This window comes from Euphorbia lathyris, chromosome 2 (assembly GCF_963576675.1).
Source record: "Euphorbia lathyris chromosome 2, ddEupLath1.1, whole genome shotgun sequence".
NCBI classification, from domain to species: Eukaryota; Viridiplantae; Streptophyta; class Magnoliopsida; order Malpighiales; family Euphorbiaceae; genus Euphorbia; species Euphorbia lathyris.
The window spans coordinates 46,964,398-46,981,288 of record NC_088911.1 but is presented as its reverse complement, the minus strand read 5'-3'; the positions used below and the strand labels follow the sequence as shown (position 1 = coordinate 46,981,288).

The 16,891-nt window shown below is 36.3% G+C and overlaps 1 protein-coding gene across 1 annotated transcript; it reads right to left on the bottom strand.

Moving 5' to 3' along the window:
- Positions 1–10,508: 10,508 nt before the first annotated feature.
- LOC136218060 (probable uridine nucleosidase 2) lies at positions 10,509–16,324 on the bottom strand. Its single transcript, XM_066004795.1, has 9 exons — positions 16,075–16,324; positions 15,608–15,723; positions 15,165–15,224; positions 14,295–14,480; positions 14,105–14,209; positions 13,535–13,631; positions 11,692–11,799; positions 11,479–11,614; positions 10,509–10,851 (listed from the first exon to the last, which is right to left on the bottom strand). Exons 1-9 carry the CDS (start codon positions 16,121–16,123, stop codon positions 10,743–10,745), a joined length of 966 nt encoding a protein of 321 aa, XP_065860867.1. The 5' UTR covers positions 16,124–16,324; the 3' UTR covers positions 10,509–10,742.
- Between the last annotated feature and the right edge of the window lie 567 nt (positions 16,325–16,891).

The window sequence follows — 16,891 nt, the reverse complement described above, 5'->3', positions numbered from 1 at the left end:
TGCTATTTAATTAGATATGTTCATGAACCGAGTTAGATCGGACTCGGATCAAATTTAAACCAGATTTAATATTCGAGTACCTTATCCGAATTTCGCTCAAATTTCACCAAAAGACAAGATTTTGACACTAGTGAATCACATTTTTGAATTACAATTTTTTTTTTATATATACTGCAACATAATATTTTTCGCATAATAAGTCATATAATGATATTTTAAAAATATGAGAGTTCAATTTTGACATTGAAATTTTTTTTAATTATTCGAAAGATGTTTTTTTTTCTTTTTTTTTTTTTTTGAAAAGTTTTCTTATTTTAATATTGTATATGATTATTTGGTTTGAGATTTATCATTCTTTCAATTAAGATTTTATATGTATACTAAATTTAAATTTCTAGTTTAAACGAACTAACATTTGATCATTTAATACCAATTCAGAAAGAAGAAAGCCCAAATTCATGGATTAAGATCCAGTCCGCATGTAAAAAAAGAAGGAAGCCCATTTCTGATTTATAACAGCTCTAACTAACAATTCTATTACTTGTTAACAAAAAATTTACATAATCTTTCATTTTTTTTTTACCTTTGTTCTCTCTTTGATTTCCATGCTTAGTTTCATTAACTATTAAGTTGACATGTTCATCGGTTCACCTCGGCTCGGGCCGGACCTAATCAGTTCTTATATTAAACTACTTTGAGCTCCTGCATTATATTTACATCAAACTCGGACCAAGCTAAGTCAACTTAAGAAAACCGATTCTCAAACCCAACCTAACCCATCCAACTAATATATGTTTATAATAAAAAAAATTAATTAAAATTAATATTAAATTATAAATATGAACAATATAAATGCCACAAATAAAAATTTTAGTTAATTAATTGAATAATACCCAATAAAGATAATTTTATGTAACAAAAAAAATATTTAGAAAATTAATAAAAATCAAATAGAGGTAAAATAAATATATATAAAATGTATATAATATAAGGGCGGAGAGAGAGAGAGTTGAGTTTAGGCTTTCAAGAGAAGTGAGGAATGTATGTGTTGAACATGGAAAGTTTGATAAATCAATTGTCAATGAGTTGATATTCTTAAAAGCAGTTATTAAAGAGATAATGAGATTACATCCACATCGATCACAACTTGCAAGAAAATGTGATGAGGAATTTGAAATTAATGGATATGTTATAAATCACAAAAATGAAGTCCTTTTTAATATATGGTCACTTGGAAGGGTCTAATCATTGGACTGAAAAGTTTAATTCAAAAAGATTCATTAGGAGTGAAATTGATTATCAGAGCTCTAATTTCGAAGTTATCCCGTTTGGTGCTGGAAGGAGAATGTGTCATGATATTCTAGCCGACATTGCAAACCTCGAGCTTCCTTTAGCAAAAAAAAATATTCTATCATTTTGATTGGGAACTTCCTAATAAAATGAATACAAAGATCTTGACATGATTGAGGAGTTTGGGCTTGTGACCAAAAGAAAAAATCAACTCTACTTTATTCCTGTTGCACATCAATCCAGTTAGTTTCACTAGAAGACTAAGAGATTGTCTCTAGACTTATGTTTTTCTATTTGTGAAAGTATTTTGGATTTGTCGGGCATTTATCAGCCTAATTCCTGGAATTGGAATAAAGACTTAAGAAACCACTTCCCATCAATTGTATTCGAAAGCATGCATGATGATATTTAAATCCATAATATTATTTTTAGTATTGACACAATTTAAAGTGTTAAAAACAATTGCGATTTCCATAAGATTTTAGATCTATCACTCTTTTTCTATCAGGTACTGAATGTTTGCCGAGGCTGGATTCATCAGCTGCTGTCGGGGCTGGTTTCATTAATTAGGTATAAAATATTTATTCTGTTACTATATACAGTAACAAACAAACTGCTAAAATGTTATATATAAATGTTCTTACTAAAATAGTTAAAAATAATATGTCAAAATGCATAAAATTATTTTAGTTTATCCACAAATTTATTTGGAAGATCCAATACTGATATAATAATCAAATAACTGTTCAAAATTTTCATTAGATAGGGGTAAGCGTGATATAAGCGGTAGCTTTTTACCATTTTGTAAGAAATACATATGCACTTCCTAAAAAAACGAGAAGAAATTCGGAAACTTATGTACATATGCACGTTTTTTCACTGCCGTCCATTTGGTATCTTACCACAATAAGTAGGGGTGTAAACGAGCCAAACCCTAGGTAGGCTCGGTATTGGCTCATTAATATCTCGAGCCGAGCCCTCTCGAATCGAGTTTTGACGAGCTTTGATCGAGCCGAGCTTTGACCGAATCTGACTGAGCCGAGCTTTTATCGAGTTTCTAACGAACTTTAACCCAATTCATCATACATACATATAATAAGTAGCGTGGAAAACAAAAAAGTCTTATAACATACTCCATGTGAGTTTAAAATATTTATAAAGAAAACCAATAATGTTATTGTCGAGATTCTAGAATAGTAAATGGTACTTATGGTAGGAAAATACAAACTCACACAAAAATTTCAAACAATGAAATGCATATTGAAGTTTGTAATGTATTTTGTTCCTTATCAAAACCTAATTGTCTAGCTAAAGACTCATGTCTAAGCTTTTTTATGTCATTTTTTTATGGGTTAAATCTTATTTGAAATGTGAATTGTGATGAAAACTAATAATAACCAATGAAATATATAGTAAATATTTATATGAAATATATATAGTAATTAAAAATAATCGAGCCTGTTCGCGAGCTTTCGAGCCGAATTTGAGGAAACTCGAACTTAGCTTATCAAGCTTATCAGAACAAGTACCCATGAAAGATGGTGAAGATTAGTTACAGGGAAGGTTTTACGAAAGAGAGAAGAAGGAGACTCTTGAGTTTCCAGGAGAAAGAGGGAAGTAAATATCCTTGACATAATGAACTAAATGAGCATCTTACGTAAATACAAGAAATCAAGTTAACCCTTGGGTTACATGGGCAATTTGGTCCATCTACAACAAATAAGGGCATCTTGGTCTTTTCCCCAATGATAGCACATTCTAGAATTAGCCTACCACCTTATGATAGTCCCTCTTGCACCCAATCCACCCTCAAATAAATCAACACCACTCATCTAAATCAGGACCATCATAAGGCTTATCTTTGGACACTTGTCATGCTTCTTTTATTTCTTAGCCACCAAGTTTGCTTGTAGAGCACACCTACATTAATATAAAAAATGTAATAGTTAGTTACTTTTAATTTCAATGAGAATATGCCAAGTTAGTATTTTTCACTCATTCAACTTAATATGGTATCAGAGCAAAACTTAAGATAAAAGGCTATCCTTTTTACTTACTAGTCATGGCCGGACCGATGATCACGTCCAGCAGCCCTTACCACCTTCCTCAGAATGAGACTCCGACGTTGTCCCTGGTCTCGCAGGTCCTCATCGGGCCTAACTATCATCAATGGTCTAGAGCTGTCAAGGTAGCCCTAATGTCGAAGAACAAGTTTGCGTTTGTTGACGACACCATCACCGCACCTGTAGCTGAAGACAACATGTTTAGCCAGTGGGAAAGGTGCAATAACATGGTCATATCCTGGCTGAACCATGCAGTTTCACCTACCATTGCGAGAAGTGTAATATGGCTCGATAAGGCGGATCAAATCTGGGCAGATCTGAAAGAACGATTCGCGCAGACAGATTCACTGCAGATACTCGAGCTGCGAAGGGAAATAAACAGTATGAAACAAGGAAATGGTAGTGTTACTGAGTACTATACCAACTTGAAGGTTTTGCAAGATGAACTAACAAACCTGAGGCCAATGCCAAAATGTGTTTGTCGGCAGGCATGCAGCTGTAATGCTTTCAGATCCTGAGGGATCAACAAGATGCTGACCAGGTTATTACCTTTCTTCAAGGGTTAAATGAGTCTTACTCTACTGTTTGTTCGCAGATCCTATTGATCGAACCAATCCCCTCCTTGAATAAGACCTACGCACTGGCCATCCAACACGAGAGACAGCTTGGTCTTGTACCTGCGAAAGGTAATGAAGGAAGTGAAAGTAGCATGTTTGCAGGGTTCACCAACACCAATGGCAGACAGGGTAAACAGAACAACATCAAGAACAACCAGAACAACAATCGCAGAAATAATGGTAAAAGCTCATCTTTATGCACTTATTGTGGCAACACTGGACACACAGAAGAAATATGTTTCAAAAAGCATGGATATCCGCCGAACTATGGTAACAGAAACAAGAATGCTTTCAGAACAAATCAACACAGGGCAAACTCAGCAGTAAATCAAGCCAACGAGGAAAACTCAAGAGAAGAAGACAATAGGCAAACCAATCCAGAACCATTCACTCTAACCAAAGACCAGTACCAATCACTTGTTGCCCTATTGCCCATGAATCAAGGAAAGACCCCGGCCTCGGGCAACACCGTCAACACTTTTGTCAAGGGAGACAGTTCTGGTAACAGTTGTAACCCTAATTTTCTCTCATCATGTTGGATAATTGACACAGGGGCTACAGAACACATCATTTGTGATAAAAAAATGTACATCTCATACAGTCAAATCGAAAAATGCTGGGTAAACTTGCCAAACGGAGAAAGGGTCAAAGCAGAATATATTGGCACTGTAACTCTAAGTCCGCAGCTTGTTTTGAATAATGTTCTGTGTATACATGCGTTTGATTACAATCTTATATCGACTAGTAAGCTATTGAGTACTAATGGACTCTGTGTTGTGATAACGAGATCAATGTGTGTGATACAGGACACAACAAGTTGGAAGAAGATTGGCTTGGCTAGAGAATATGGAGGCCTCTATTACCTGGAATACCCACTACCAAATCACATTTCTGTTTTTTCTGTTAAAGCCAGTATGTGGCATTTACGTTTTGGTCATCCCTCTCATGAGAGGTTGAAAGGCCTCAATTTATCATGTAATGATTTTGATTCCCTTAAAGAAATGCCATGTGACATTTGTCAAAAAGCCAAGCAAAAGAAAATGCCTTTCTCACTGAGTCATAGCATAGCAGATGAATGTTTTGATCTAATTCATGTGGATATATGGGGTCCAACACAAGAGTCACATTCTAGTAAACGATATTTCCTAACCATATTAGACGATCACAGCAGGTATACATGGGTCACATTAATGCAAACAAAGGGGGAATCAAGCACAGCACTACAACAGTTCTATACATATGTAAACAGACAGTTTGGCAAGAATGTGAAAACAATCCGAACGGACAACGGCCCTGAGTTTATCATGAAGGATTTTTACGCAGCAAATGGAATCATACATCACACATCATGTCCGGAGACACCACAACAAAACGGCAGAGTAGAACGCAAACATCAAGACATCATGAATACCACTAGGGCACTCATATTTCAAAGTTCACTGCCTCATATTTTTTGGCCAGAAGCGGTTAGTCATGCAGTTTATCTTATAAACAGATTACCATCCACACCAATTCAGGGCCAGACGCCTTACGAGCGACTGTATGGAAAAGGTGCACATATAGACGACCTTAAGGTCTTTGGGTGTCTTGTATATGCCTCAGCTTTAGACAGACACAAAGGCAAATTCACAGAAAGAGCAATGAAGTGCATATTCCTGGGATATAGACATGGCACAAAGGGATTCAAACTTTTGAACCTAAACACTAACATTGTTTTCTTTTCCAGGTATGTGAAATTCTTTGAGAACTTCTTTCCTTTTTCAGAAGAGCATAAGAAGAATGACACATCATGTTGCAGTGAAGCAGAACTAGAGTCACTTCATAAAGCATGCACGAATGACGACGATGATGAATCATACAGTACAGATGAGGAACAAAGCACACCAGAAATAACACAGCATGTTGATACAATACAAGAAATTGAAGAAAATGTCGAACAACCAGAGATATTAGCACATGAACACCAACAAACCAACACAAGGCCACAAAGAACAAGGAAACTCCCAACGTATCTCAGAGATTATCACTTGGCGCTGGTCCGAGGCTCCACTTTGCCATGCTTAACCAATTCCCTGCATGCCTTGTGTAAGCATCTATCCTATGATAGACTCTCTCCGGCCAAGAGAATTTTTTCAATCAATATCACCTGTCATCGGGAGCCTGCAACATATCAAGAAGCCAAGTTAGAGAAAGGATGGGTAGAAGCAATGAATAAGGAACTAGCTGCATTAGAAGCTAACCAGACCTGGAGCTTAGTTAACTTACCAAATGGTAAAAGGCCCATAGGCTGCCGATGGGTCTACAAGATCAAACACAAATCCGATGGGAGCATGGCCAGGTTCAAGGCCAGACTAGTGGCAAAGGGCTACACTCAATAGGAGGGAGTGGATTTCACCGCAACCTTCGCCCCTGTAGCAAAGTTCACCACCATAAGAGCTTTATTAACAATAGCAGTTGCAAAAGAGTGGCATATACATCAACTAGATATTGATAACACATACTTACATGGGGAGCTGAGCGAAGATGTCTATATGACAATACCACCAGGGATAATTCCGGAGAACCCACAACAAGTATGCAAACTCAATAAGGCCCTCTACGGGCTCAGGCAAGCAGGCAGGCAGTGGAACGCCAAGTTGACCGGCACCATCAAACAAATGGGTTTCGTTCAGTCAGTGGCCGATCCGTCCTTGTTCACAAAGGAATATGCGGGACAGGTAACCTTGTTGCTAGTATATGTTGATGATGTGGTTCTCGCAGGAAACGACATGTAGTCCATCAACCAGGCTAAGCAACACCTAAATGATGCTTTCAGCATCAAGGATCTTGGGGTCATACACTATTTTCTGGGTTTTGAGTTCTCTCGCAGCGGTCAGGGACTCCACATGTCACAAAGAAAATATACATTAGAGTTGTTACAAGACCATGGCTTCATCGACTGTAAACCAGCCTCGTCCCCCACTTTACCGAACCACAAACCAAGCCAAAATGACAAACCACTTCCAGATATCACACCATATAGACAGTTAATAGGGAAACTGCTCTATCTCACCCACACAAGACCAGACATAACATATATTGTAAATCAACTATCCCAACACCTCATGCAACCGACCACAGAGAACCAAAATAGAGCAGAGAGAGTTATGCGTTACCTCAAAGGGACCATAGGGTTGGGGTTGTTCTTTCCCGCATGCAACGACCTACAGCTATAGGCCTTCACGGATTCCGACTGGGCTACTTGCCACGAAACAAGGAAATCGGTCACCGGATATGCCGTCTTCCTCGGATCGGCCGTAATCTCCTGGAGATCGAAGAAGCAAAACAACGTCTCCAGATCTTCCTCGGAATCAGAATACAGAGCCATGGCCTCAACGTCATGCGAGCTCCACTGGCTAGTGAATCTCTTGCGAGATATGAAAGCACCGCCAACGGCGGCATCCCTTCTGTTCTGTGATAATATCTCGGCCATGCATATAGCCCAGAATCTGGTGTTTCACGAGCAAACGAAGCACATAGACATTGATTGTCATGTGATTCGAGAGCGCGTTCAAGCTGGTTTGATTCGCCTGATGTCGATTCCCTCCGCCTTGCAACTAGCGGATCTCTTCACCAAAGCTCAACATTCACCGCAGTTGAGGTTTTTGATCGACAAACTAGGCTTGCGAAATTTATGCCAAGCATAGTTTGAGGGAAGGTATCAAGCTTATCAGAACAAGTACACATGAAAGATGGTGAAGATTAGTTACAGGGAAGGTTTTACAGAAGAGAGAAGAAGGAGACTCTTGAGTTTCCAGGAGAAAGAGGGAAGTAAATATCCTTGACATAATGAACTAAATGAGCATCTTATGTAAATACAAGAAATCAAGTTGACCCTTGGGTTACAGGGGCAATTCGGTCCATCTACAACAAATAAGGGCATCTTGGTCGTTTCCCCAATGATAGCACATTCTAGAATTAGCCTACCACCTTATGATAGTCCCTCTTGCACCCAATCCACCCTCAAATAAATCAACACCACTCATCTAAATCAGGACCATCATAAGGCTTATCTTTGGACACTTGTCATGCTTCTTTTATTTCTTAGCCACCAAGTTTGCTTGTAGAGCACACCTACATTAATATAAAAATGTAATAGTTAGTTACTTTTAATTTCAATGAGAATATGCCAAGTTAGTATTTTTCACTCATTCAACTTAATACTCGTTATTGCTCGAGCCGATCCTAAACTCGAGCCGAGCTTTGATTGAGCTTTCACCGAACTGAGCTCGAATAGTTTACGAACTACCAAGGTTCGTTTACACCCCTACTTACCACACCATGCATTTAAGTCAGTATTTTTGAGTATTCGACTATGATCCCACCTCTAATCACGAAAGAGTATGATCAATAAACGTGTTCGTATTACTTATTGTGTTGACTAGAAAAACAAGAAGCGTGGTTCTATTAATTATTCATATTTGATATGAAAATCTGAATAACTCATAACTTAGCCGGTTGTACTATTTTGACTGAGAAGCAAGGGCACGTGATAGTATTGTATATACAAAATTTAAATTTGGTTCACATCACTGTGTATGCCATATGTTTGAGGATTAAAAATTGGCAATATATACCTATTATTTGATATAAAAGAAGCAGAATCATATCCATAATATCCATTTGTAATAACTAATTAATTCTATCCGATGGCTTTTCCTTCCCTACTTTCAATACTAGTGCTCTTAAACTTGATAAACATGACCATTTCTCAATCTGTCATCCAAATGCCTAGGCTCTCTCTTGAAACAAACAATGCAGGTTACTGGGAAAACATTCCTTCCCAATGCTTGACCTTTGTTGATAACTACATGACCGGAAAACGCTACCTTTCCGACTCCAAGGTTGTTGCTTCCGACTCATTTGCCTTCGCTCAGTCAGTGGATATTGCCGGTGATGGGAAGGACGTTTGGGTGTTTGATATTGATGACACTCTGCTCTCTAGTTATTCTTACCAGGCTCGTGGATTCGGGTAACTCCAAAACAATTTGATTTATACATATGTTGCATTCAAACTTTCAAGTCAAGATCATCTTTAAATTATAAGCTTTCGAAATGGAAAACTCCTCTATTATGTAACTTGTATGTAACTTTTTAATGCATCTTATATGTATAAATATTCTTATAATTTTAAGACCGGAAACATAATAATAACTAAAAGGAAAATGAAAAATTCATTGTTGATTCTGAAAAAAAAAAAAAAAAAAACTAATTTGCAAAATGTCAAGCACAATCAAAGATAAAACTTATTACATGGTGAAACCAAATATTTGTGACGACCAAAACTGAGAAGAAAAACAAATCTAAAGAAATCAAAGATTGAGGAAAAAAAAGAAATAGGGTAAAAAAAGACGGTCCGGTCGCACTACGCGTCCCCGCTAAGCGAGGGTTCGGGGAGGGGTCCCACCACAAGGGTGTACTGGGAGGCAAGCCTTCCCCTGCCAATTTATTTGGCAAGAGACCGTTCCTAAGACTCGAACCCGTGACCTCTAAGTCACAAGACAACAACATTTGTCGTTGCACCAAGGCTCGCCCTCAAAAAAGAAATAGGGTAAAGTAAAAAAAAAAAAAATTATGTTCTTTTACTTTTTGTAAACTGGTACCTGTATTTTTTTTGTTTGTTTTTTTTTTTGCCTAAACGATGAGTGAGGTTTTTGTTTGCGATTAGGAGATGACTGATGTTTTCACTTTACTAGTAAAAAGGATCTCAAAATTAAAATGAGCGATGACGATCTCAAAATTGAAAAAATTCAAAGATTTTATGATATTCAAAGATCAATGACACGTCCACCATGAACCTTTCTAGAGTGGATTGGTCCAGTCCCGCATTAAGCTACATCAATGTGTACATGTATCGATATCTGACTATACAAGTATTGTTGTGGTATATTCAATACCACTATTAGGAGATGACTGATGTTTTCACTTTACTAGTAAAAAGGATCTCAAAATTAAAATGAGCGATGACGATCTCAAAATTGAAAAAATTCAAAGATTTTATGATATTCAAAGATCAATGACACGTCCACCATGAACCTTTCTAGAGTGGATTGGTCCAGTCCCGCATTAAGCTACATCAATGTGTACATGTATCGATATCTGACTATACAAGTATTGTTGTGGTATATTCAATACCACTACACAGATATTGAACGCATAAACCTTTAATGTCTCAAAACAAAATCAATTATACCCTTAGATAACGAATTTGAACGATTGATTTTGATTATACCCTTAGATAACGAATTTGAACGGTTGATTTTGATTATTGTTCAACTATCACATCAGACCCTTAGATAACGAATTTGAACGATTGATTTTGATTATTGTTTAACTATCACATCCGACGTTCCAACCATTAAATATGTCTGAAATATTTATGATGTTACTAATGCAGGCAAAAACAACCTGCCAAAGTGCCAATAACTAAACTGACCAAGCATAAATAAATCACAAAAAAAACAAAAAATCTGTCACGGTGTCTAAAATGTCTCATGTGTAACTAAAACAGTTACAAACAATCGGTCAAAATGCACAAAATTATTTCATTGTATGAACAAATTTATTTAGAAGGTTCAATGCAGTTGAAAGGAACGTAGTATGTACAAAGTTGAAAGCAAAGAACAATAATACACTATTAGGAATGGCAATTTTAGCATTACCAGCAGCAGGGCAACAATTTGACCTTAGATAAATAGTCTCAACAGTGAACAGCTGATTTAGCCTGCAATGCTCATGATTCCATAAGCCGGTCCATGACTAGTTTAACAATTGCCGGAGCATCAACAGTAACAGCCACCTTCACTGAAGGCTTATCAGACCACTCAGTGACTTCACCAAACCTAGTTTATAGTTTCCAAACAGAGAAAAGTAGGAGTGAGTTGCAGCAGGAACTCATGGTGTAAATGACCTAAATCGTTACGCTGATACTAGTCAGAACTTGAACAATTGAGACTCAAAAACGTATTCACAACTGACTGTCTGTTACTTTTTTATGCTCAAAATCATCCAATGGAAGACAGGAGATATCCATTCACAGCTCAACAAACTCAATTACAACTAAAAGTTATAGTTCTCAATCTCAAATAAAAGCTTGAATAGACTTGAGCAATACATTCATTGATAATAAAACTTATAAACGATTATTTTCTAAGCAAGGATAAATATGTGAAATTTATGACTACCTAGAGATCACCACCTATTGGTGCTCATGTAGTTTTCAACTCCAAAACTCCAACTGTATTTAGTTACTACTTTCTTTAATTGAACAAAACATACTCCCTCAGCATTTCATGGCTGTAGAGCTTATTCTATAGTTGACAGCAGCACAAACCCAAAATAAAGAGCAGGTTAATTTTTTCAAACTTGTGTTATTTTCAATGAATTTCACTTTTGAAGATATTGTGAGCGCACAATCCATCCGTAGGCGATAATTTATGTATACCTAGATTATCTTACACTAGTCTTACCTCTTCTTCTTGTTATACAATATTGTCAATCCCCTCGTGATGCCAGAGGTTTGGACTCTAACAGCACCCTCTATGTAGGTCATAAGTGATGGATTTACAGCAGCAGCAAGGACTGCAGGATCGTGAAGATAAACTCCTGCATACAAGCAAAACATGCATCAATATCTTCGTAGATTTTGTTTTTGAGCGTGTCCATAAAAGTAAATAACACACCTGCTGTGTTGTATGCGTCATGATGATAACCGAAGTACACGTCTAATATTTTGCACAAGTACTGAGAAAATTTTCCATTTGACTGTGCCATTTTGTTTCGGTCAGCATCTGCAATGTATCACAAATAGAGAACAAAATAATCAAATAGGGAAAACCTATATTATATAAGTCGATGCAGTTTGGGAACCAATCATTTATTTTTGAAGTTTCTCTTGTATTATGTTCCTGAAGATTTTCTTATGTTTGAGGATTCACAGCTTTTAGTTCTGCTAATTAATCAGAAGTTTACAGTGTAGTTAGAAGTGCACAACTAAGTTAATACATCCTTGTATGGCCTTAGGTGCGAGGCACAAATGAACCATGGCTCAAGCAAATCGAGGTGCAATTTTGTCTAAAAATATAACTAGAAAATAGAAATATAACTCTAATAAAAAAAATTCACGAAGCAATAAAGCAACTAAGTAAGCCATGAAAGAAGGAACCAAAAAACAAACAAACAGTATGTATGTTCATGCACTGTTATAAAACACGTTGAAGAGAAGGTTTAGACTTTAACCTTTACATATATTAAATTGAAAGGAGAAAGAAAAGAAATGAAAAGAACAGTTTACAGGAGTATGGCATGCAGAATCTTACTCGTATTTCTCTTTGTATTTGTTCATGGCTAATGGCTAATGGCTTTGGAATGAGATCACTATTTTCACGTATAGAATTGATACTTGAAGGATAATTTGGTTTTCTGAAATTTTGTTTGCTAGTTTTGTTTTTGATTGGTATATTGCTCTAAATTGTTGTAGTTTCTAACATCAATGTGTTTAAAGACCCTAAAATTAATTACAAAAATTTACCTGATCTGATTCCTAAAATCAATATACTTCTACTACAGCTAAATCACTTAAAAAAAACAATCAAGTAAAAACATTGAACGGAAAAAATAAAAATAAATAAAAAGTTCCAAATGGGCAGCTGTCCTAAGCACAAATGGCCGCATCTCTTTGAAGGTGCCCTGCCTTGGAGGTGGGCGCTGTCCTCGAATTGTGCCTCACCTTTGTACCGAGGCAGTTGCCCCGATACACCTTAGAAATCATATGAAGGATTTTCTATTTCAATAGTCAAACCTCCCATAGAGGACAACATTAAAAAGGTTAATCAAGATACAAAATAGACATACATTACATCTATTTTTAACTTTTCTATCAGGAGATTGCAGAAATTTAGGGGCCGTTGTCAGCCATCAGATCAACACTTTCCTCATAGACTAATTCGGAGACATATGGCTTTGCTATCATGTACCTGAAAGCAGGTTTTACTTGTACTTCAGATCTCCACATGTTCAACTTGTATACCGAACTAGACTTGAAAACTTGCTTACCAAAAAAATTAGAGTTAAAAATATTTTACTCGTAGAATTGGCTTAAGACAGGAAACCTCTCCAGAAATTTATGTCAGGATAGTTCAGTATCTCATTTCTATTATTAAAACCAAATGATATCATATATTCTGCAAATCATTTTATACTGTTCTAAATACTTTGATATGATACAATTTCAATGGACAGTATTATGAATTATATCCAAATAGATTCAAAACCATACCAAACATGCAAATTTTTTCCCCTACTTGTATGCAAGGATAAGTTCTTTACATGCATTGCAGCTGTTAGCAGGGAATTTTGTAGAACTCTAGATTCACAGGAAGATTTGATTAGGTTGCAACTCAGTATAGATCCGAAATGCTTTTATTAAACTTTAATATGAAAATAAATTGTTCATATGCTCACTTATAGCATATCTATTATCTAAGATGGTATATATGCATAACAGGAACAGGCAGAAAATGAAACCTGTCAAAATGACTTGATGTGTTACATTAATCCCCACAGCTACTACATCTGCACCACTGGTGAAGACAATATCAGCAGCATCTGGATCACCAAAAATCTGGTCACAAAGTCCAAAAGTTGAGATGTAAAATGGAGAGAGGGAGAGAAGAGCAGCACAGGACATTAATACACATATTCATGTAGAAGCAGCGATGCTGGTTGAAAATACTTCAACCGATTCTTCATAGACTTTCTTAGTCCAAAGAGCTAGAGTTCTAAACAGATGATAAGATGCAGGTCCATGACAACTAATAAGGCAATGGCAATGTGCAAAGAATAACAAACTAATAAGTCACATATAAGATCATGCAAAAGTGATTATTTAGTAAGTTAGACGGTGAAGTTCCTCAAGCAAATGTGTTACCACATGAGGCACAGTACGTTTACAAGAGATGTATAGAAGGCTCAAGGACAGGGATTCTAAGTTTAGACCATGAAAAGAAAGTCAAATTTGAACGAAGAGAAATAGGATTTCCAGCCAACCGATACAAATAAACACCAAAAGCTGAGTATATAGGTTTTGCAACTTACATTTGCCTCTGCTGCTGGGTTCACATTCCCATTTACTGAAAATGCACCTCCAAGAAGAATAATTTGCCCAACATTTTTTACAAATGCAGGATCTAACTCAATAGCCTATATAATAGACCATGAATTAAAAATGTAGTAAATGAAGGCTGCTATAAAAATAATCAAAAATCAAAATGTCTAAGAATCTGACCAATGCAATGTTTGTAAGTGGGCCTAGTGCTACCACAGTAACTTTTCCAGGGTAGAGATTTGCTTGTTCCACCAGAAAAGCAGCTGCTGATTGTTCAATTGGCTGTCCCTTAGGAGGGGGGAAATTTTGGTTACCAAGTCCATCAGCACCATGGACAAAATCAGCAATACGAAGTTTTGTACCTTTCTTTACCACAAGTAGAGATGAAATAAGAAATTCCACCATAGAACAGTTCATATTTTCCATTAGCATTAAGTTGGAAAAAAAAACATGCAATGCTGAAGTTGCAAGTATAGATACAAAATGAAAGGCACGAGACTAATTGCAGTATCCAAGGACTTTTGACGGAAAGTATATTCATTCACCTACTGTCCTTTCATATCTAATTAAGTATAATATCCTTGCTCATGCAAAGAAATTTTATTTCTCCCAACTATGGAAGAGATTATAGCTGATTTGCAGTTATATTTGATTCTCGTGTAGAAACAACTATCAATTTCACAACAATGCAATCGAGCCAACAAAGTGTCTCTAAAGAACAGATCATTGGACTCGAGTGGGGACACAATCTAGTCAACTCAAGGAAACCGTAAACCTAACTTTAGTCGTTGCCCTTATTAAGAGAAATAATAACTAAAATACTAGAGATTGTCAAGTGGAAATGTGACATACAGTTTCTCTTTTATTGCTCCCATTCAAACATTATTAAGGATGGTTAAACTTTCAAAGTCACAGTAAATCGTGGACATCCAGACATCACCAAAGAAGCAAAAACAATTTCTTAACGAAATGATGCACAAATCTAGTAGAAGAAACAAATCCAAAGAGACATTACAACCTGGATTACTTCAAGAGCCAAGGAGTACATACAGTTATTGTCACATGCGATCCCTCAGCCACTGGGATATCAGTCCTTCCTGCAACCTCCAACTAATCCAAAAAAGTAAACAGAGTAAATACTGTAATTAGCCAAAAAAAAAAAATCATAATATCACTTGAAAGGAAGAGAGGGCGAGCCTTGGCGCAACGGTAAAACGTTGTTGTCGTGTGACCAGAGGTCACGGGTTCGAGTCTTAGGAGCGGCCTCTTGCCAATTAAATTGGCAAGGGAAGGCTTGCCCCCAATACACCCTTGTGGTGGGACCCCTTCCCGGACCCTCGCTCAGCGGGGACGCGTAATGCGACCGGGCCGCCCTTTTTTTTTTATCACTTGAAAGGAAGGTTGAATTAAGAAATCAGATTTCCAATCCAGAAACTCAAGGAGCTTCTGTTAAAGAATAAGTTTTATGGATAAAAACAGAAAGTGTAGTTTACCAAATGCAAGGCATTCCTCGTAGCTAGAGAGGTATAAACGTTCCCATATATGGTAGTCAGTCCAATCACCTCAACTTCAGGTGATCTCAATGCAAGAAATATTGCCATGGCATCATCTGTTAAGAAAAAAGGTTCACAAACAGATTTGATCCATAAGTAGAAAAGAACAAGAGCATAAAATTCGAGTAAAGGCCCATTTCTGCCAACAGTTCGAATTAGCAAAAACGCCAACTTCTTGGAGTTTCAAATCATAATGCATCAACAATTGTTTACATCTTTCTTTTCTTTATAAATTGACTTTTCTCCATTGACAAACAGGACCGATAAGCTTATTGGACGAATTAAACAAAATAATTAACTCAAAGTGACCCCATCCATCATGAGAAAATCTGATCGATTAGCAATTAAGAAAATGAATAGAGTGAAGCTTAAAGGAAGATTAAGAAGTGGTAGAAAGGAAGGCGTACCAATGCCAGGATCAGTATCGATTATGATCTTCTTTGGTTCGACAGCCATGGCGTTTGATGCTTTGATGGAGATGGAAGTGATCGAGTAAGCAAAACAAGGATGGCTGGCAGGTGAGATCGAATTAGGAATGCTTCCGCTAGCAGAGTACAGAGGAAAAGGCAAAAGAAATGCACATGAGGTAGGTGAAGATCGCTACTTGCAGTTGCAAGATGAGAACATGTTACATTGCCAATTGTTTTTATCCATTCTTTTTGTTATTTTTATGTCTGTTTCAAAAATATATAATAATTAAAAAAATTAAGAAATAAGAACTTGTAATCACCGTCTTCTTATTGTTATTTCCTACACTATAAATAATTTAATTAATAATTGAGGTAATATATTCTCCATTAAATTATCCTTAATTTAATTCTCATAAATTCATGTCATTTTTAGCATAATTCTCAATTTTCACATTACAAGCTTCTTTAAAATATAAAATATTTTTATTTCTTTTAATATTTTTTGAAAGGTTATGTTAATTATTGTTTGCTTTCAAATATGAAACTTAAATAAATGTAATTCAATTTAATTGAATTCCACTCAAGTGGTGATTTTAGAAGGAATTCGTTTGTGTGATAACTTACAAATTTAGTCGGAATAAGCAATTTAACCCATTATCACAGAATCGATTGAAGTAAAAATTTAAGAGTTAGTTAATGTCCAATAATAATTTTTTATAATCTTCGACGCACTCTACACACAAATGTATTTTGGGTTTGAAGTATACGCACCGCATACCCTTGTTACTATGTTTTGAAATTTAATCAAACAAAT

Excerpts from the sequence above, each read along its gene's own strand:
- LOC136218060 (XM_066004795.1), bottom strand. The coding sequence starts at position 16,123 with ATGGCTGTCGAACCAAAGAAGATCATAATCGATACTGATCCTGGCATT. Across the intron at positions 15,225-15,607 it reads CGAGGAATGCCTTGCATTTG|TTGGAGGTTGCAGGAAGGAC; the intron begins GTAAACTACACT and ends TTTTTGGATTAG. Across the intron at positions 14,210-14,294 it reads CACTTACAAACATTGCATTG|GCTATTGAGTTAGATCCTGC; the intron begins GTCAGATTCTTA and ends TCTATTATATAG.